Genomic DNA, 14,400 nt, shown 5'->3' on the forward strand with positions numbered 1-14,400 from the left:
AATTACGAAATATATAAGAACAACAACATGCAATTATTATAATAGGAAAATGAACGCAAAGATAGCGAAAAAACTAAGTAGAAGACTATTAAACAAGAGCAAGCTGCAATGCAAGGACATAGAGCAAGTAACCACTAGATCGAGTAGCAGGCGAAGAGCATGGCTCTTGCATCTATGACCTTACTATTGCTGTCTTGGGATGTACATAACCAAGCTGCGCGCTCTGACATGTCCTTCGTGTAGTGTGCAAGGGCACTAGTTAGCGCATTTCTTTGGTACGACTTCTCCGGCTCCGGGCCCCAGACGTGGGGCAACTACAACTGCCCCGTCGCCATCTGCCACTCGGCCATCATCTACACCGTCCGCTGCCTCGTCGGCGCCGACATGCCCCTCAACGAGGGCTGCCTGAGCCCCGTCGAGATTCGCGTCCCCGCCGGTTCCGTCCTGAACCCGGGGCCGCGCGCCGCCATCTGCGGCAGCACCCTGGCGAGCCAGCGCGTCATCGACGTCATCCTCCGCGCCTTCGGCCGCTACGGCGCCAGCCAGGGGTGCGCCAACAGCTTCGGCTGGGGCATGGGCGGTAGGGACCCGCACACGGGCGCAGTCGTCAAGGGCTGGAACTACGGCGAGAGCATCGGCGGCGGCGCCGGCGCAGGCGAGGGGTACCACGGGGCGCATTCCGTCCATGTAAGTTCTTTATCTTTCCCTCTCCTGCCCCCCCTTATAACTATCCACCAACGAATGAGACGGGAATGCCGAAACCTGACTAACGTAAAATAACAGGTCCACTCAACAAACACCCGCCAGACCGACGCCGAGGTCATCGAGAAGCGCACGGCGGTGCTCGTCCGCCGGTACGAGATCCGTCGGGGCAGCGGCGGGGCCGGCACGTGGCGCGGCGGCGACGGCATCACGCGCGAGGTCCAGGCGCGCATCCCGCTCAAGTTCAGCATCCTCTCGGACCGCAGGGTGTACCGGCCGTGGGGCATGGCGGGCGGCAGCCCCGGGCAGAAGGGTGAGAACTACGCTTTCCTCTTCAACGAGGAGGGCGGGATGGAGAAGATCAACTTGGGGGGCAAGGCCATCATCAACCTGAAGGAGGGGGAGTATGTGCAGATCAACACGCCCGGCGGCGGCGGGTACGGCGGTGACGAGGTGGAGGACAGACATAGGGGGTATGTCTGAAAAGCTGTGACGGAACCCGATCGGACAGGCGAGACACGAGCCATCAGAGCGTTTTCGGTGTGAAGAACGACGTGACTTGATAAAGCCAGTTATTACTTGGCCAAACCCCCCCCCCCCCCCCCCCAAAAAAAAGGTACCTAATCCAACCAACGTATACGATTTTATCATGCCCGTATAGCACACTGTGGTATATAACATCATCCCATCATGAACGTGAACCCCCTTCTTCCATTATCAACTCTTCGGGATATCATTTGCAACTAACTGCCCACCGACTTGCATGTATGTACTATACTGTACGTACTATGATGTACTATGCTTACGCGACCTCCTTGTCGAGCTTAGTGTCAACAGTTCCCGGGACAGCGACGTCGGCGATGGTCTCGTCCGAGAACTGGAGATCCTCCTCGACGGCAATGGTGTCCTTGATCTTGAGGAAGATGATGGGGGCGCCGACGACGAGCGCGCCTGCCAGGGAGCCCCACGAGGCGGCGAACATGGTGTTGTAGTCAGTACCGAGACCGTCGAGACGCCAAAAGACGGCGGCGCCGGCGGATTGGATGCCTGCAAATTGTTAGCGACCTTTTTGTCATTCAAAAGGGCTCACCGGCAACCGGGGGGGGGAGACGGGGGCAGCAATTACCCTTGTAAAAACCTGCCAGGTTGGCGGCCTTGCGGGAAGAGTTGGAGAGGGCGCCCATGTACCAGTAGACGCAAGTCTGCCAGATGGCGTCGAAGAAGCCGTAAAACATGTAGAGGAACATGGGGCCGATGTATAGCTCGCCGCCGTCGGTCCAGTCAACGGTGGGCCAGTTCTCGTCGCCCTCAATCTCGCTGCGCGAGGCCTGCTTCTTCTGCCAGGCGTAGCCGCCGCCCCAGACGACCATGGTCAGGACGAAGAGGGCGATGAAGGAGACCTTTGCGCGCACGCTGCGGCGAACCTTGGCGAAGTCGAGGGCGTAGCCCGTGACGAGGGCGCCGATGATCTGGGAGGACCAGTACAGGAGGTTGTTGAGGGAGCGAGTGCGGGTGTTGAAGTGAGGGGCGTTGAAGTCGTTGAACTGGTAGGTGGTGAAGACGTTGGAGGTGAAGAACATGGGGAAAAGGAGGACGATCCAGGGGTCTTGGGCGAGGGTTTCCCACAGGCCCTTGAATTCGGACAGCCACGAGGGGTTCTTCATAACGATGACCTTGGAGCCGTCCTCGCGGATGACCTTGGGGACGTCGCACATGAAGAGGGCGAGGATGGCGCCAAGGAACATGAGGACGATGAAGGCGGCGTAGGTGCCGTCGGTGACGGTGTCCCTCGCGGTCTTGTTGATGTTCTGGCCGAGGGGGATGAGGGCACCGATGACGGCGCCGAGGTTAAAGATCATCCAGAACCATGAGATGTAGCGACCCTTTTCGTTCTCGGTCGGGTAGGACATCATGATGGCGCCCTGGCCGGTCCACAGGAGACCGGCGCAGAGACCGAGGAAGGCGCCGGCGAAGACGACGAAGCCCTCGTTCCCGGTGTGAGAGTAGGACAAGAAGGAGGCGGCGTAGATACAGTAGCCGAGGCCGCCGAGGCTGAGAGTCAGACGGAGACCGAGACGGTTGGCAAAGGTGCCGGCGAAGAAGGCGGCGATGGCGAAGGTGGAGTAGAGGGCGGTATTGGCGTCGTTGGAGGCCTGTGTCGAGACCTGGCCACCACCGCCGAGGCCGCCGAGGGCATTGAACATGCCGGGGCACAGGAAGCAGACGAAGGAGACCATATAGAGCTGGACACGGGGCGAGGCGTACCAGAGCTCCTTGCCCCCGACGCGGAAGCCACGATACATCCATCCGGCGGGGCGAGGGACGGAGCCTTCGGCGGCGGCGGGCTCCGGGGAGGGGTCGGGGTAGCCCTGAGCCACAGACTCGGGGGCTTGTTTGTCGCCGTCAGAAGCCATGTTGGCGGGTGGCTGTGAAAAGCGGACGACGACGCGGCGATGTGAAGAATCGACGATTGTGTCGGACCGTCAGGGCGGCTTGGCTTTCGGTAACTGGGGGGGATTGGGTGGCCGCCGCTTGGTTCTCTCTTTTTTTCTCCCCCTTTTCAGTTCAAGTGTCGGGGATTGGAAACTTAATCGTGCCCAACGACGTAGGGGAGGGAGAGGGGCAGAGAGAGAGAGCCGGTTAAGTAGCAACGGCACGAGGTGAAGGGGAGTAGAGATGAAGAAAGCAGCTAGTGAAGGCGCGCGAAGGGTGGGAAGAAAAAAAGGGCCGAGGGAGGCGTGCAGCTTCTTTATGGAATAGTTTATCGGGCTGCAGGTTGCAGTTGCACCGGGCGATGATCGTTGGTGGAGCGTGGCGTGTGGGAAGGAGTGACCGGGGTGAGGATTACGAGCAGAGAGAGGTGTGATTGGGGAAGATGAGTGCAGGGAGAGGGAGAGAGAGAGAGATGGCAGATGGACAGCAAACGAAACGTACTTTTTGTTGCTTGGAGGTTTGAGACAGGGAGATGGGACGAGGGACGGGATAGGATTGGAAGACACTACCAGGTAGTAGTAGACAAGCAAACGGCGTGTATCCGTATTGAGCTTCTGCAAATACCCAGGTGCCTAGGCATCCGAGGACAGGACAGGACAGGACAGGACAGGATAGGATAGGACTGGACTAGACTGGACTGGACTGGACGGGGGGGAAATAAAGAATTTGCTAGATGCCGGGGGGGGGGGGGGGGGGGGGGATGACATTGACAATATGCACAGGACGACCGATTAAGACGGAACGGACCAGGATTGGATAAGGCAGCCTGGGAGTCGAGAGCTACCTCGGTCAGGCAAAGGAAGCAGCATGCGTAGTGGTCTGCAGGGTAGCAGCAGCAGCAGCAGAAGGGTCGCCTGGCTCGACGAGACGGATACATACGTTTGATAGCTGGACCGAGATGCGTCTGTCTGATGGACTGAAGGAGGCACTTTGGAGGTGTCGAACGGGAAGGGATGTGTGGCAATCAAGCTACGCTACGTAGCAGTCGGCCGGCGAGGATTGGATACGGGGATACCGTCTCACAATATCCGTAGTGTCCTTCATTCACATGATGGGGGAGATGTAGTATCCATCCGTATCTACCTACCGGTAGGTAGGTAAGAACTAAGGTAGGCAAGGTACCTAAGCTACGTGGAAGCGTACCTCTGCACTACTGCGAAGAAGGATGTTTAGCGGCAAGCCTCCCGCACGCAGCTTTGAGACCGCGGGCGCACGCTACCCCGCCCCCCCCTACGTGCCGTACACTGGTGGCGGTTTTGATCAAAGGTGACAATGGCAGATGGATGGATGGTTGGTTTGCCGGAAGGATTCTGCGACGGTAACTGGGGTGTGGTGTGGGATTGTGGGATTGATAGGAAACCGAGTCCACAGATATGGATGGGGAACCAAGTGTGGGCACACGATAAGGTGGTCCGACCGAGAGATGCGAGATAGGAGAGAGAGGCTTACGAAGGAGTTGTAATCAGGCCAGACGGGCAGAATAATAAATGATTGTGAGGCACAGACAGACAGACAGACAGTCAGTCAGTCAGTCAGTCAGTGCTTGCCACCGACCGTGTTTCATCCAGACCCGACTCGACTCGACAAGCAGCAGGTGTTTGTTTGTATATGTATGTGTATCCGTACTCTGTACGGATACTCATGGATGGATACGGATGTGCCGTGAAGAGAAGAAAGAGTGTAATTAGCGATGGTCTACGTACCGTACCGAGGTACCTTACGTAAGGTTACCTACCTAGGGAGGGAGTAAGGGAGTAACGTAAGCCCAGCCTCACATTACCCCAAGCCAGTACTCCGTACTCGGTACGGATACCTGTAAGTTCCTACCTACCTAACAAGGAAAAAGGGTCCCCCCCCCCCCCCCCCCCCCCGTCGACCCCGTCCACACACACCGCACCGCACCGCATCGCATCGCATCGCACTTGTGCCGTCGCATCGCTGTCGCATCCAAGGCTGGGCTGGTTTGCTGGATACGAACGAGTTGGACACATGCCGTGTGTCTCGTTTCTTTGTTCGAAATCTTAAGAATACTGCGTATGTTGACGAGTGCCAGGTATGGATGGGTAAGTACACCATGCAGGGAGTATCATGTACGTACCGTACTGTACGACGAGTGCTACTTGGTACGCGGCACGTACTGTTGTGCCCAGGACCCGTCTCCCGTCTCCCGCCTCCCGTGTCCTGTCGTGTCGTGTCGTGTCGTGCCTTCTCTCCATCGCATGCCTTCCCTCTTGTGTCTTCTTCTTCTTCCTCCTGCCTCCTTCCCCCACTCCGCAATACACAAACAAACGAACAAGCAAGCACAATCTGGAAAAAAGAGAAGGAACGGCCGTATTCTCCAGGTACCAAAACACGCACCTGCCGCCTGCCATCTACCACTCTTCTGCACCTCCCCCCCCCCCCCCCCCCTCGTGTAGTGTATATCTCTCCCTCTCCATGGTCCGTGCCCCAGGGTATGTATACATGTAACGTTCCTTCATCCATCCAACCATGAGGTGGACGGACACCGCCGGCAGTGCTCCGTTTGTATCTCATCGGTCATCAAAGCTAGCCTCCGTCACTCGATGCATACTATACCTACCTATAGGTACTTTACTTTACTTGGTATACACACCATCGACAACACAATGAATCCTCGCAACACCTCGTGGGTTTGTTACACAGATAACGGCCGGCTGCATCTCATGCCATCTGCCATCCCGTCTCATCCATATCCTCTTCCGATATGCTTCTCTACCTTGTTTCTTTGTTCGTTCCTTTCTGTCTGTCCTCATCCGTCGCAACACTTGGCCTCGAGAAAGAGACTCAACGGCCTCGGTAGGTCTGTCCGGCTTACAGTCTACAGATAGATATACGACCCGTGAGACGACTCCATCCGCACCATCTCGATAACCACGGCCCATCGGCCGCCAATCGTCTCTAGCCAAGATATCACCACTCACTTTTCCCCTTCGCCTACCCCACACTCCCGCCGCACACGCTCTTCTGGTCCGGCATTCCAAAGGTTACATCCCCCTCTATTGCCAATACCCAGGCCAACTACTCGACACGACGCGACATGGGGGGTCCGCCCGACGACATCTTCTGCTCTCACCTCCACTCAGCCACTCCCATGTCCGACGTCGAGATAGTCTTTTGCTACCTTGCTACCCTACCCAGCCGCCCGGTTTGCTCTCTTTCCCAACCCAAGGCCCTGGGCCTGTGACGTTCCAATCTCGTCCACCTCCCACCACCCGCTCCTTACCGACGGCTGATCACAGTCCTTGTCCTCCCTTGCGACACCCGACCCGTGTCGCACCGCGAAACTCAAAGCTGCCCAACTTATTCTCGCACCTGCATTCTTTTTTGCACCGCCGGCCTGTTTTTTTTTCTTTGCGTCCGCCCATAGCCGCCCCGCCGCGACCAAGCCACTAGCCTTGAAGACAAACGATGGATTTTCCTAGCACCAGTCAGCTCGAAACTGCCATAGATCATCGCTCGAGTGCCTGTTTTGTGCCAGAGTTAGCTATGGCGTCTTGGGAACCCCCTCCTCGAGGCACCAGAGCGAGTACCAACCGCCTGCCAATCCAGTCGTATGTCCCGTACACGAGGATGTGATGGAAACAAACACTGAAGCCGGGGAGGCGGGGGAAGGGGCTTCAACAAGATGGCACAATGGTACGGAGGACCCGAGGTTCTGTGTCGCCACTCTCGGCCAAACTCTACTCCCGTGACCATCCGGGATTCGGATCTCGCGGGGATGGATGCTGGCAGGCTCTCCATCTCGTCTTCCCCCGAAGACCCCTCTCCCACCATACGTCGTGCCACCATATAACACCATCGGACATCATCCTTGGCATCTGCTCCGCTCCAAATGGCCCATCTCCAAACCCCCCAGCTGACACCACCGCAGGCTAGGCGAGGCCCAAACCGGCCGCCCAGACCGCGCTCTCTCGCGCCCCTCGCGGCGACGACACGCCCCCCTTCCACCACCGTCGTCTTCGTCGGAGCCGTCGGCGCCGGCCCCACCTTCAGAGGTCTTTTGAGAGTACCAGGCCGTCATCGCTGCCCGCCGCGGAGAAGGCCTCGTGGGAAAAGAAATGGAGAAGAAGAAGCAGAAGGGGGGGGAAGACGCAGCGGGCGTAAAAGACTGTGCCAGACACGTGGGTATGTGTTCAGGGGCCCTCCAATGCCGAGAGACGGATTGGACGGTACGGTCGGTCGGCGTCCATGGGTGTTGCTGATTGCTTCAACACCTGCGGCGCGCAAAACGTTTATCTGGCTAAAACCTATAAGAACCCGAAGGAAGGGGGGTGGGGGTGACAGTTGGTCAAAGTCATAATAGATATAGTGTCGGACCCGAAATGGCAATTGTGCATACGAGTGAGTAAATTCAGAAGGTGTCTACTTGGTCTCTTTCGGGACATTTCCCTCGGGGTCATCAGTCACAAGCACGTAAAAGAGTGTTATTCAGAGATTGGCACGACGGAGTAATGATTATCATCAGCATTCGATTTTCTTACTCATGGTATCTGTTTCCATCGTCATGAAGAGCCGTTATACAGAATTAGCCTACATATACAGTGTATGAATTTGGTCTTTCCGCCGCCGCCCTCCCATTTTGCTTTTGAACGAGCCTGCCGCGCCGCATACCGTGATTCCAGTCCCTAGGGCATCCAAGAAAGACCCATACTGGCTATACTTACAACTCCTATGCCCATTTGTTTCAGGCGATCCAAAACCGTCAAAAGTTGCTAACGAAAAAAGAAAGGGACAGAAGGCCGTTCCAACAGAGCCTTGGAGCGAACGTTGAGATATTCCAATAAAGGCGGGCAGAGCCAATCGCGCGCCGCATTTCCTATTCGCCGCCGACAAACACAAGGAGGACTCCCCAGCATCCATACAATGTGGCAGAACAGGTCCAGCACCGGTGTTTCCAGTCCCGGCGGTTGAGGCCTCAAGCCCAGACAAGAATGAGGGCACAGAAGCAGATGAACGCCGGGTAGGAATGTCATCCTGACATAAAGCCTCGAAGCGAGGTGAGAAAATGGGGTATCAAAAGTGAAGCAGAATTAAAAAAAAAAAAAAAAAAAAAAAAAAAGAGAAAAGCAAAGAGGTAAAAGTTTGTTGCCGAAAATGTGGAAATGATGTTTGCTGATCGATTAAAATGTCTTCGAGACACAGGCGCATTACTCCGAGACTTCACAGTGCCGCTGGCGTCGCGGCATTGCGGTCTCGCGTCATCCAACCAAAGATATCGCCGCGCGGGGCGCCCGTCGCACTGCTCTGGGGTTCGACAGGTGTTCGCGCCACCATCTCGCGGGGTTCCAGAAGCAGGCTCTTGCGGTAGTACGTGACTTGCACATTACCCGGGTCGCCCTCGCGGACGCGCACAATCTGCGCCGTCATCCAGTCTTGCATCTCGGGGAGCTCGGTAAGTCTGTACGGGATCTGGAACCGTTGGAGTTCGCCAATGATCTTGGCAGTACGGGTGTGTTTATCAAAGTTGACGACGGTCATGCCGCCGCCGTTCTCCTCAGAGCCGTCGCCGCCAAGGGTGGGGATCTGCTTCGTCGCTGGGTTGCCAATGTCGACAAAGGTTAGGTCCGTGAGGAACATGCCGAGGAACGGCAAGCAAGGAGGGACGTGGTCGTGCAGGCGAGTCCGTAGGACCTTGTTGTTCTGGGCGGGCTCGACAATGGCCTGGAGCGTCCGAAGCATCTCACGGCGCTTCGCAGAAACAATTTCCCACGTCTTGCGTAGTCGGCTGATGGTGCTGCTGTTCAGGCTGCAGATAATGGCCATGAGGCCGTCGTAGTTGTGGAGCTCCAGACACTGGTGAGCAATCTTGATCCATTGCTTGATGACAGCTGCTCGCTTCTTGACCTCGGAGTAGTGAAGAATGGTTTCCGCGACCAGGTTGGACAGATCGGTGGAGAGGGCCGACATGGCCTTGACATTGGGGGCATCTACCCCGCCCTTCTTCATCCACTGCGAGGAGAGAAGCTCCTCCGGCATGATGGAGCAGAAGATGTTCATCTGCTTGATGGTGAGCTGGCGTGCGATCTCGAGGGGCTCAAAGTCAAGGATGGTCGGGTTGCTCCCGCCGTTCTTCCACGCGAAGAGATGTTGAATCTGGCTCTTGGTAATGGCCAGTGGCGGGTGTGGGGTGTCGGCCGGGATGTACTGTGCGATCGAGGTGTTTGTCTTGCCCATGGATGACACGAGTCGGGGCACAAGCGCAGTGTCCTTGGACACACGTTGGGCCAGCTCAAGAAGCCGCCGGCCAGCAGAAGGCAGGACGGCAGTAAGCTCAAACTGGGCAAAGGGCTGTATAAGGGGGAGTGCCTCACGGTCGGTCTCGTCACGCCAGTGGGACTCGAGCCAGCCCTTGAAGGCATTGTACACACGCAGCCTGACTGGGCCTGCCATGTGAGGGGCCTCGGCCACGTAGTGGAAGCGATCGATGAGTGTTTCGGCCAGCTTGTGAGGGCTGCAGAAAAGGCGGAAGGTAAGATAGAATGTCGAGACGAAGGTCGCGTCGGGAGTGGACTCGTGAGTCGTCAGGCGCTCGACGAGGGCAGCGAGAGAGCCGCCGGTGACCTGACCCTCCTTGTTGAACATGAGCTCGTGGGCGTACGTCTTTTCGAGCATCTTAAACTCGACATCGTCTACTTCTTCGTTGGCGCCCGTACTTCCGGCGTTGCTGAGCTCCGAAATGGACGGCTGGAGTCTTGGGGCCAGGGTGTGGTCCGGAGTGGTTGCACGGGTTGAGGTCTGGGACACCAGGCTGGCCTCGGAGTCCCGGCTGAGGTAAGTGCTGCTGCTGCCGGCGCTCGACGCGGCCATGCTGTCAACACGAGAAGAAACATTATAGTCGGTATCCTGGATTGTGTTTTCAACGGGGCCATATTCATCTCCCGGGGGCAGGGACGTGGCGAGTTTGGGCAGAGGTGGGAGGGCCGGCCGGGTCGATGAGCCAGAGGGTGGCCTGTTCGAAACATTGTCGCTGACGAAGGACGAAGGCCGAGAGCTGGGAGCAGACGAGGTCTGAGACGGGGGTCGACGCGGATGAACTTGGTGCGACTCGGCACCGTCGACCGGCGGGAGTTGAGGCAGCGGCTTGTCGTTGGCGATGCTCGGCCTTTGTTGTTGGTGGGGCGCTGGCTGCACAACAGAATGGCCCGAGTCAGAGTTCCTCGCCGACTCGGCGACGCTGGTCGCATCTGTCGTCGCAGTGTCCGTGACAGACGGGGCAATCGACGAACGCCGGTATTGGGACTCGGGGGCGAGGTCGAGCACGCCCAGGTCAATGCCCAATTCGCCCACCTCGAACTCGCACTCGAAATCACCAACACGCTCAATCGCCCATTTCGTCTTGGCCACGCACTCGCCAGCAGCTTTGACGCAGCCCGTGGCGGCCGTCAGCAGCATGCTGTTGTCGTGCGGCATGAGAACGTCGGCGTCCTGAAATGCGGCATGACGGATGATCTGGCCAGCCGCCGTGACCAACTCACCGATGCGCTCAAACATCATGTCCCTCGCCCGCTCCAGCATCTCCGAACTGGTGGTCTGCCCGCACACAACATCAACGACAGCCAGTAGTTCCCCACCGGACGTCGCTGAGAGCTTGATGGCAAAGGCCAACTCCGGCCGCGACTGAGACTGCAAGTGCAGACGGCCAATGAAGGAGCCCAGGTGGGACAGGAAGGTGTCGTGGCTCTTGTTGAGGCGTTCTGAGACAAGATGCTGCGGCCTCGACAGAGGAGAAGGACCAGCCAGTGAGACGCGATGTGATATGTTGGCCGACAGCCGTTTGACGTTCTGAGACAATCGGTTCGTATTAGGGCTACTGGGCGAGTACGCTGTCGAAAGCCGCCTGTTACTCAATGCCCTGGATGCTTGTGTACCGTCAGCCGGGGGCGATGGTGTACTCCGGGTGGGTGTTGCGTTTGTCGGTCCTTGGATTCCTACACTGCGAGTCTCGTCGAACCGGGTGTTCTCTGCAGGTGGCGTCGGCGGGATGTACGATTCCTCGATTACTGTTGCCATGACGGTGACTGCAGGGGCACGTTGGCGCCGATCATCCTCGAGGATGTCCAAGAAGCGCATGCCCTTGGTGACAATCTTGAAGGCCTTGAGGATCATCTCGTCGATAATGTCATTTACCTCTTCACGGGGTTGGCCAAAGCCCTTCTGCGCTTCCTGTAACCGCTTTGCTGTCTTTACTAATCCCGACAGCTCAGAAAGTAGCGTCTTCCTCGCCCGCCTCAAGCCATCATTGCGAGTGATGATGGCAGATTCTCTGGTCAGGCAGTGTGTGCGTTCCTGATCTGTGTCAGCAACACGAAAGCACGGCGAAAGCCTGCAGAGCAGTAAAATGGGAGCGGGGACTGGAATGAATAGCTTACCAAAAGATAGCGCACTCCCGCGATGATGCCCTTCATGAACTCTTGGTTGCCAAAGATTTCCTTGTCGTTGACTGATGTGCTGCGGAGCAAATCCCAAAAGTTGAGCAAGGCTTTCAGCAGATTCCTCATCTCTTCCGGATCGTACGACTCGCAGTAGTTGGTCGGGAGCCACCCCCTCGCACCAGATACTAGTAGGGTTCCATCAGCCCAGCCGTTGGTGTGGATAGAATGTACCAAGATGACATCGCCCTCGTTCAATGGCAGGGTGACGCTCGAATCGGTCATGGCATAGCTCGGGTGGAAAGGGTAGAAGGCTCGCAGGAAGTTGTGGAAGACGGGCGGCGGCATCTGGTCCGCGCCCAGGTCTTCCTGCGAGCCATTGGGCGTCGCGGGTGGTGTCATTTGCGTTGTTGGGTACGACCTGGAGCTATCGTGGTCTTGTTTCGAAGCCGGGACATCGCCGGATCGGGCTCTCTGAAGCTTGAGGGGAGCCACTTGGAGACTGGCACGCATGGAATGGTCGGTCAGCATTACCATGGCTGCTGCAAATCTCTCTCGTGGAAAAGCATGGGAGGATGCGGTGTAAGTGAGATGCACGCGAGGTTTGGGATCCTAAAGTCGGAGGCTACCGCGATGTTGGACAGGTCCGTATCAAATGCGGTAGACACACACAAAGAAGTCCGGTCCAGCCTGCGCTCTTGGATACGGAAATCTCGTTTGTTGCGGCTCCGCAGTGTCCTCGTGCGGAAATCGGATGGGCCAATGGGTCAATGTGCGCCGAGGGCAGCAGATGTCGGGTACAGCTCGAGATCAAAAATGCGCTGCGCCTCTGGCGTGAAAGTGTTCTTTACAGAAGAGAAATCCCACGTCGGTACGTCGAGTGGACGTTTCGGTATCGAGCTGTCGAGCGGACGACGACAGTCAGCTTACGGCGGGAAGGGGAGAGAGAGAGAGAGAGAGAGAGAGAGAAAAGTGAAATAGAAGAACAGATCACTAGGCATGTGTGCCAGGCGGTTTTGATGGGAAGAAGCAAATGTTATGGAATGTAGGGGGGAGATGACGGGCATTGATGTGGGAGGGGAATAGGAATAGCAGGAATGTCATAGCCCTGGGACGGACTGTTGGAGGGATCCTTGCCAGTGCTAATGCTGGATAGCTGCATACCAGGTCCAGGGCTAGACTCAAGGTTTCGGGAGCCCAAAAAGAGTCGTCCTCCCCCATGTGAGTGCCCAAAGCGAGGGGATGATCACGTCGTACTATGTAGTGTAGGGAAGCGAAGGGGGGGTGTAGGGAGGGGGGAGGGGTGTCGCCAGGCCAAGGGTCCGGGAACTTTGGAGGGTGGACTGAAGTACACAGGTACCGTGCCCGCCCTCCATGTTCCCCCTGCAAGCGTGCGTACCTTGGTTGTATTGTCGGCCCTCTCTCTGATTTTGGAGGGTTTGCGAGTTTCTTTTGGGCGGTTTGGCGACGTTGAAGATCAGTTGGGGCCGCTTGCACGGCTAAGTTAGCGTGACGCTCGAGTGTTGACGGAGGCAAGCCTATTGTATAGTGCGTCAGTCTGGCGTCTCTTGTCTCCCGAGGGATGGGCCACACTGAACGCTGAGGAACAAAGGAGGATCGGAGCAGAGTCTGTGCCCTTCCATCTGCCGATTCGATCGATGGTCAAAAGGGCCAGGGAGCAAGCTACATACAGCCTTGGGTGGGAAATGGAAGAGTATCGAGAGGAAAGCGGTAGACAAGGAGGGTAGAGAGGAGACAGGTATGCTACCGGAATTGTATCCTGCGTGTGCGTATGTGTGTGTGTGTGGATATGTGTGTTCAGGTACATATCTACCTACCTTGGCTGAAAGAGCATGGAGAAAAAGAGGAAGCGAGTGATAGAGAGAGAGAGAGAGAGAGAGAGAGAGAGAGAGAGAGAGAGAGAGAGAGAGAGAGAGAGAGAGAAGGAGCAAGGAAGTGAAGGGGGGGGGGGGGTACGTAGCAATCTAAGCGGCGAAGCTGCGGAAGGGGGCAAGAGAGAGGGAATGCAGAATGTGAAGAAGAATCAGAGAAGGCGCGAGGAATACAGCAACTGCGGCGTTTCGCCGGGGCCTTAATCCATATCCTTGTGTATACGGATACACAGAACAGTGAAGCTCGACCACGTGCAACGCTGGGCCGTCTTGGCCGAGTAGCGAGTATTGAGGGTGGGGGGGTGCGACAACACACACACACACACACACACACACACACTCTCTCTCTCTCTCTCTCTCTCTCCCCCTGCCTTTCTCCGCCTGTCTTAGGGACGTCTCTCTACTCCTACACACACGACAAAGAGGGGCAACAATCGAAGGATGCCTAGGTAGTGTCGGGATACCGTACAGATGGGGCGCCGGCCGAGACGGCAGCGGCGTGGTTGCTGTTGTGCAGACGCCATTGCAGATGCAGATGCAGGTGCGGATGCAGGTGCAGACGCAAGACGCAGGTTCCGTCCCATGATTGTTTTCCATCTTCTACCTAGCCAAGGTACCTAACCGGAGTGCGAGGTACAGAGGTACCGAACCGAACCCGGGCAACCCAAGGCAACCCGAAGCAAGCCCAACCTCGTTCGACCTCGTCCGTCCTGACTGGTATCGGGGGACCGTCGGGCGGACGGGCGAGAGTCGGGAAATCCAAGACAGGGCTGACCAGCAAACGCATCCGAGGCGAGGTGCGTTGCTGTCAAGAAAAACTGGCCGATCCAGATTCCGAGGCCCAAGAAGCGGCAATTCCGGGGTCTTGTTTACCGTTAGAAACACACGTGCTGGCACCCTCCCAACGAGAGTGTATCAGCGAG

General features: G+C 57.1%; 4 protein-coding genes across 4 annotated transcripts in view; 1 reads left to right on the plus strand and 3 right to left on the minus strand.

Moving 5' to 3' along the window:
• Positions 1–1,185, plus strand: part of GLRG_10472 (hydantoinase B/oxoprolinase) — a gene marked incomplete at both ends in the record, with an annotated part of 4,590 nt that extends 3,405 nt beyond the window's left edge. Inside the window, 2 exons of the mRNA XM_008101157.1 lie at positions 244–687; positions 784–1,185. Of these exons, the coding sequence (XP_008099348.1) occupies positions 244–687; positions 784–1,185 (846 nt within the window). The remainder of the gene's footprint in view (positions 1–243; positions 688–783) is intronic.
• A 319-nt stretch (positions 1,186–1,504) lies between these two features.
• On the minus strand, positions 1,505–3,116 carry GLRG_10473 (major facilitator superfamily transporter; the record flags this gene model as incomplete). The annotated part of the gene is made up of 2 exons (XM_008101158.1): positions 1,505–1,749; positions 1,829–3,116. The coding sequence occupies 2 exons, from the start codon at positions 3,114–3,116 to the stop codon at positions 1,505–1,507; spliced, it is 1,533 nt and encodes a 510-aa protein (XP_008099349.1).
• A 4,630-nt stretch (positions 3,117–7,746) lies between these two features.
• Positions 7,747–8,076, minus strand: GLRG_10474 (uncharacterized protein; the record flags this gene model as incomplete). Its single annotated transcript, XM_008101159.1, has 1 exon — positions 7,747–8,076. One exon carries the CDS (start codon positions 8,074–8,076, stop codon positions 7,747–7,749), a length of 330 nt encoding a protein of 109 aa, XP_008099350.1.
• Positions 8,077–8,376: 300 nt separating this feature from the next.
• Positions 8,377–11,987, minus strand: GLRG_10475 (RasGEF domain-containing protein; the record flags this gene model as incomplete). The annotated part of the gene is made up of 2 exons (XM_008101160.1): positions 8,377–11,502; positions 11,586–11,987. The coding sequence occupies 2 exons, from the start codon at positions 11,985–11,987 to the stop codon at positions 8,377–8,379; spliced, it is 3,528 nt and encodes a 1,175-aa protein (XP_008099351.1).
• Between the last annotated feature and the right edge of the window lie 2,413 nt (positions 11,988–14,400).

This window comes from Colletotrichum graminicola, assembly GCF_000149035.1.
Source record: "Colletotrichum graminicola M1.001 genomic scaffold supercont1.61, whole genome shotgun sequence".
Taxonomy (NCBI): domain Eukaryota; kingdom Fungi; phylum Ascomycota; class Sordariomycetes; order Glomerellales; family Glomerellaceae; genus Colletotrichum; species Colletotrichum graminicola.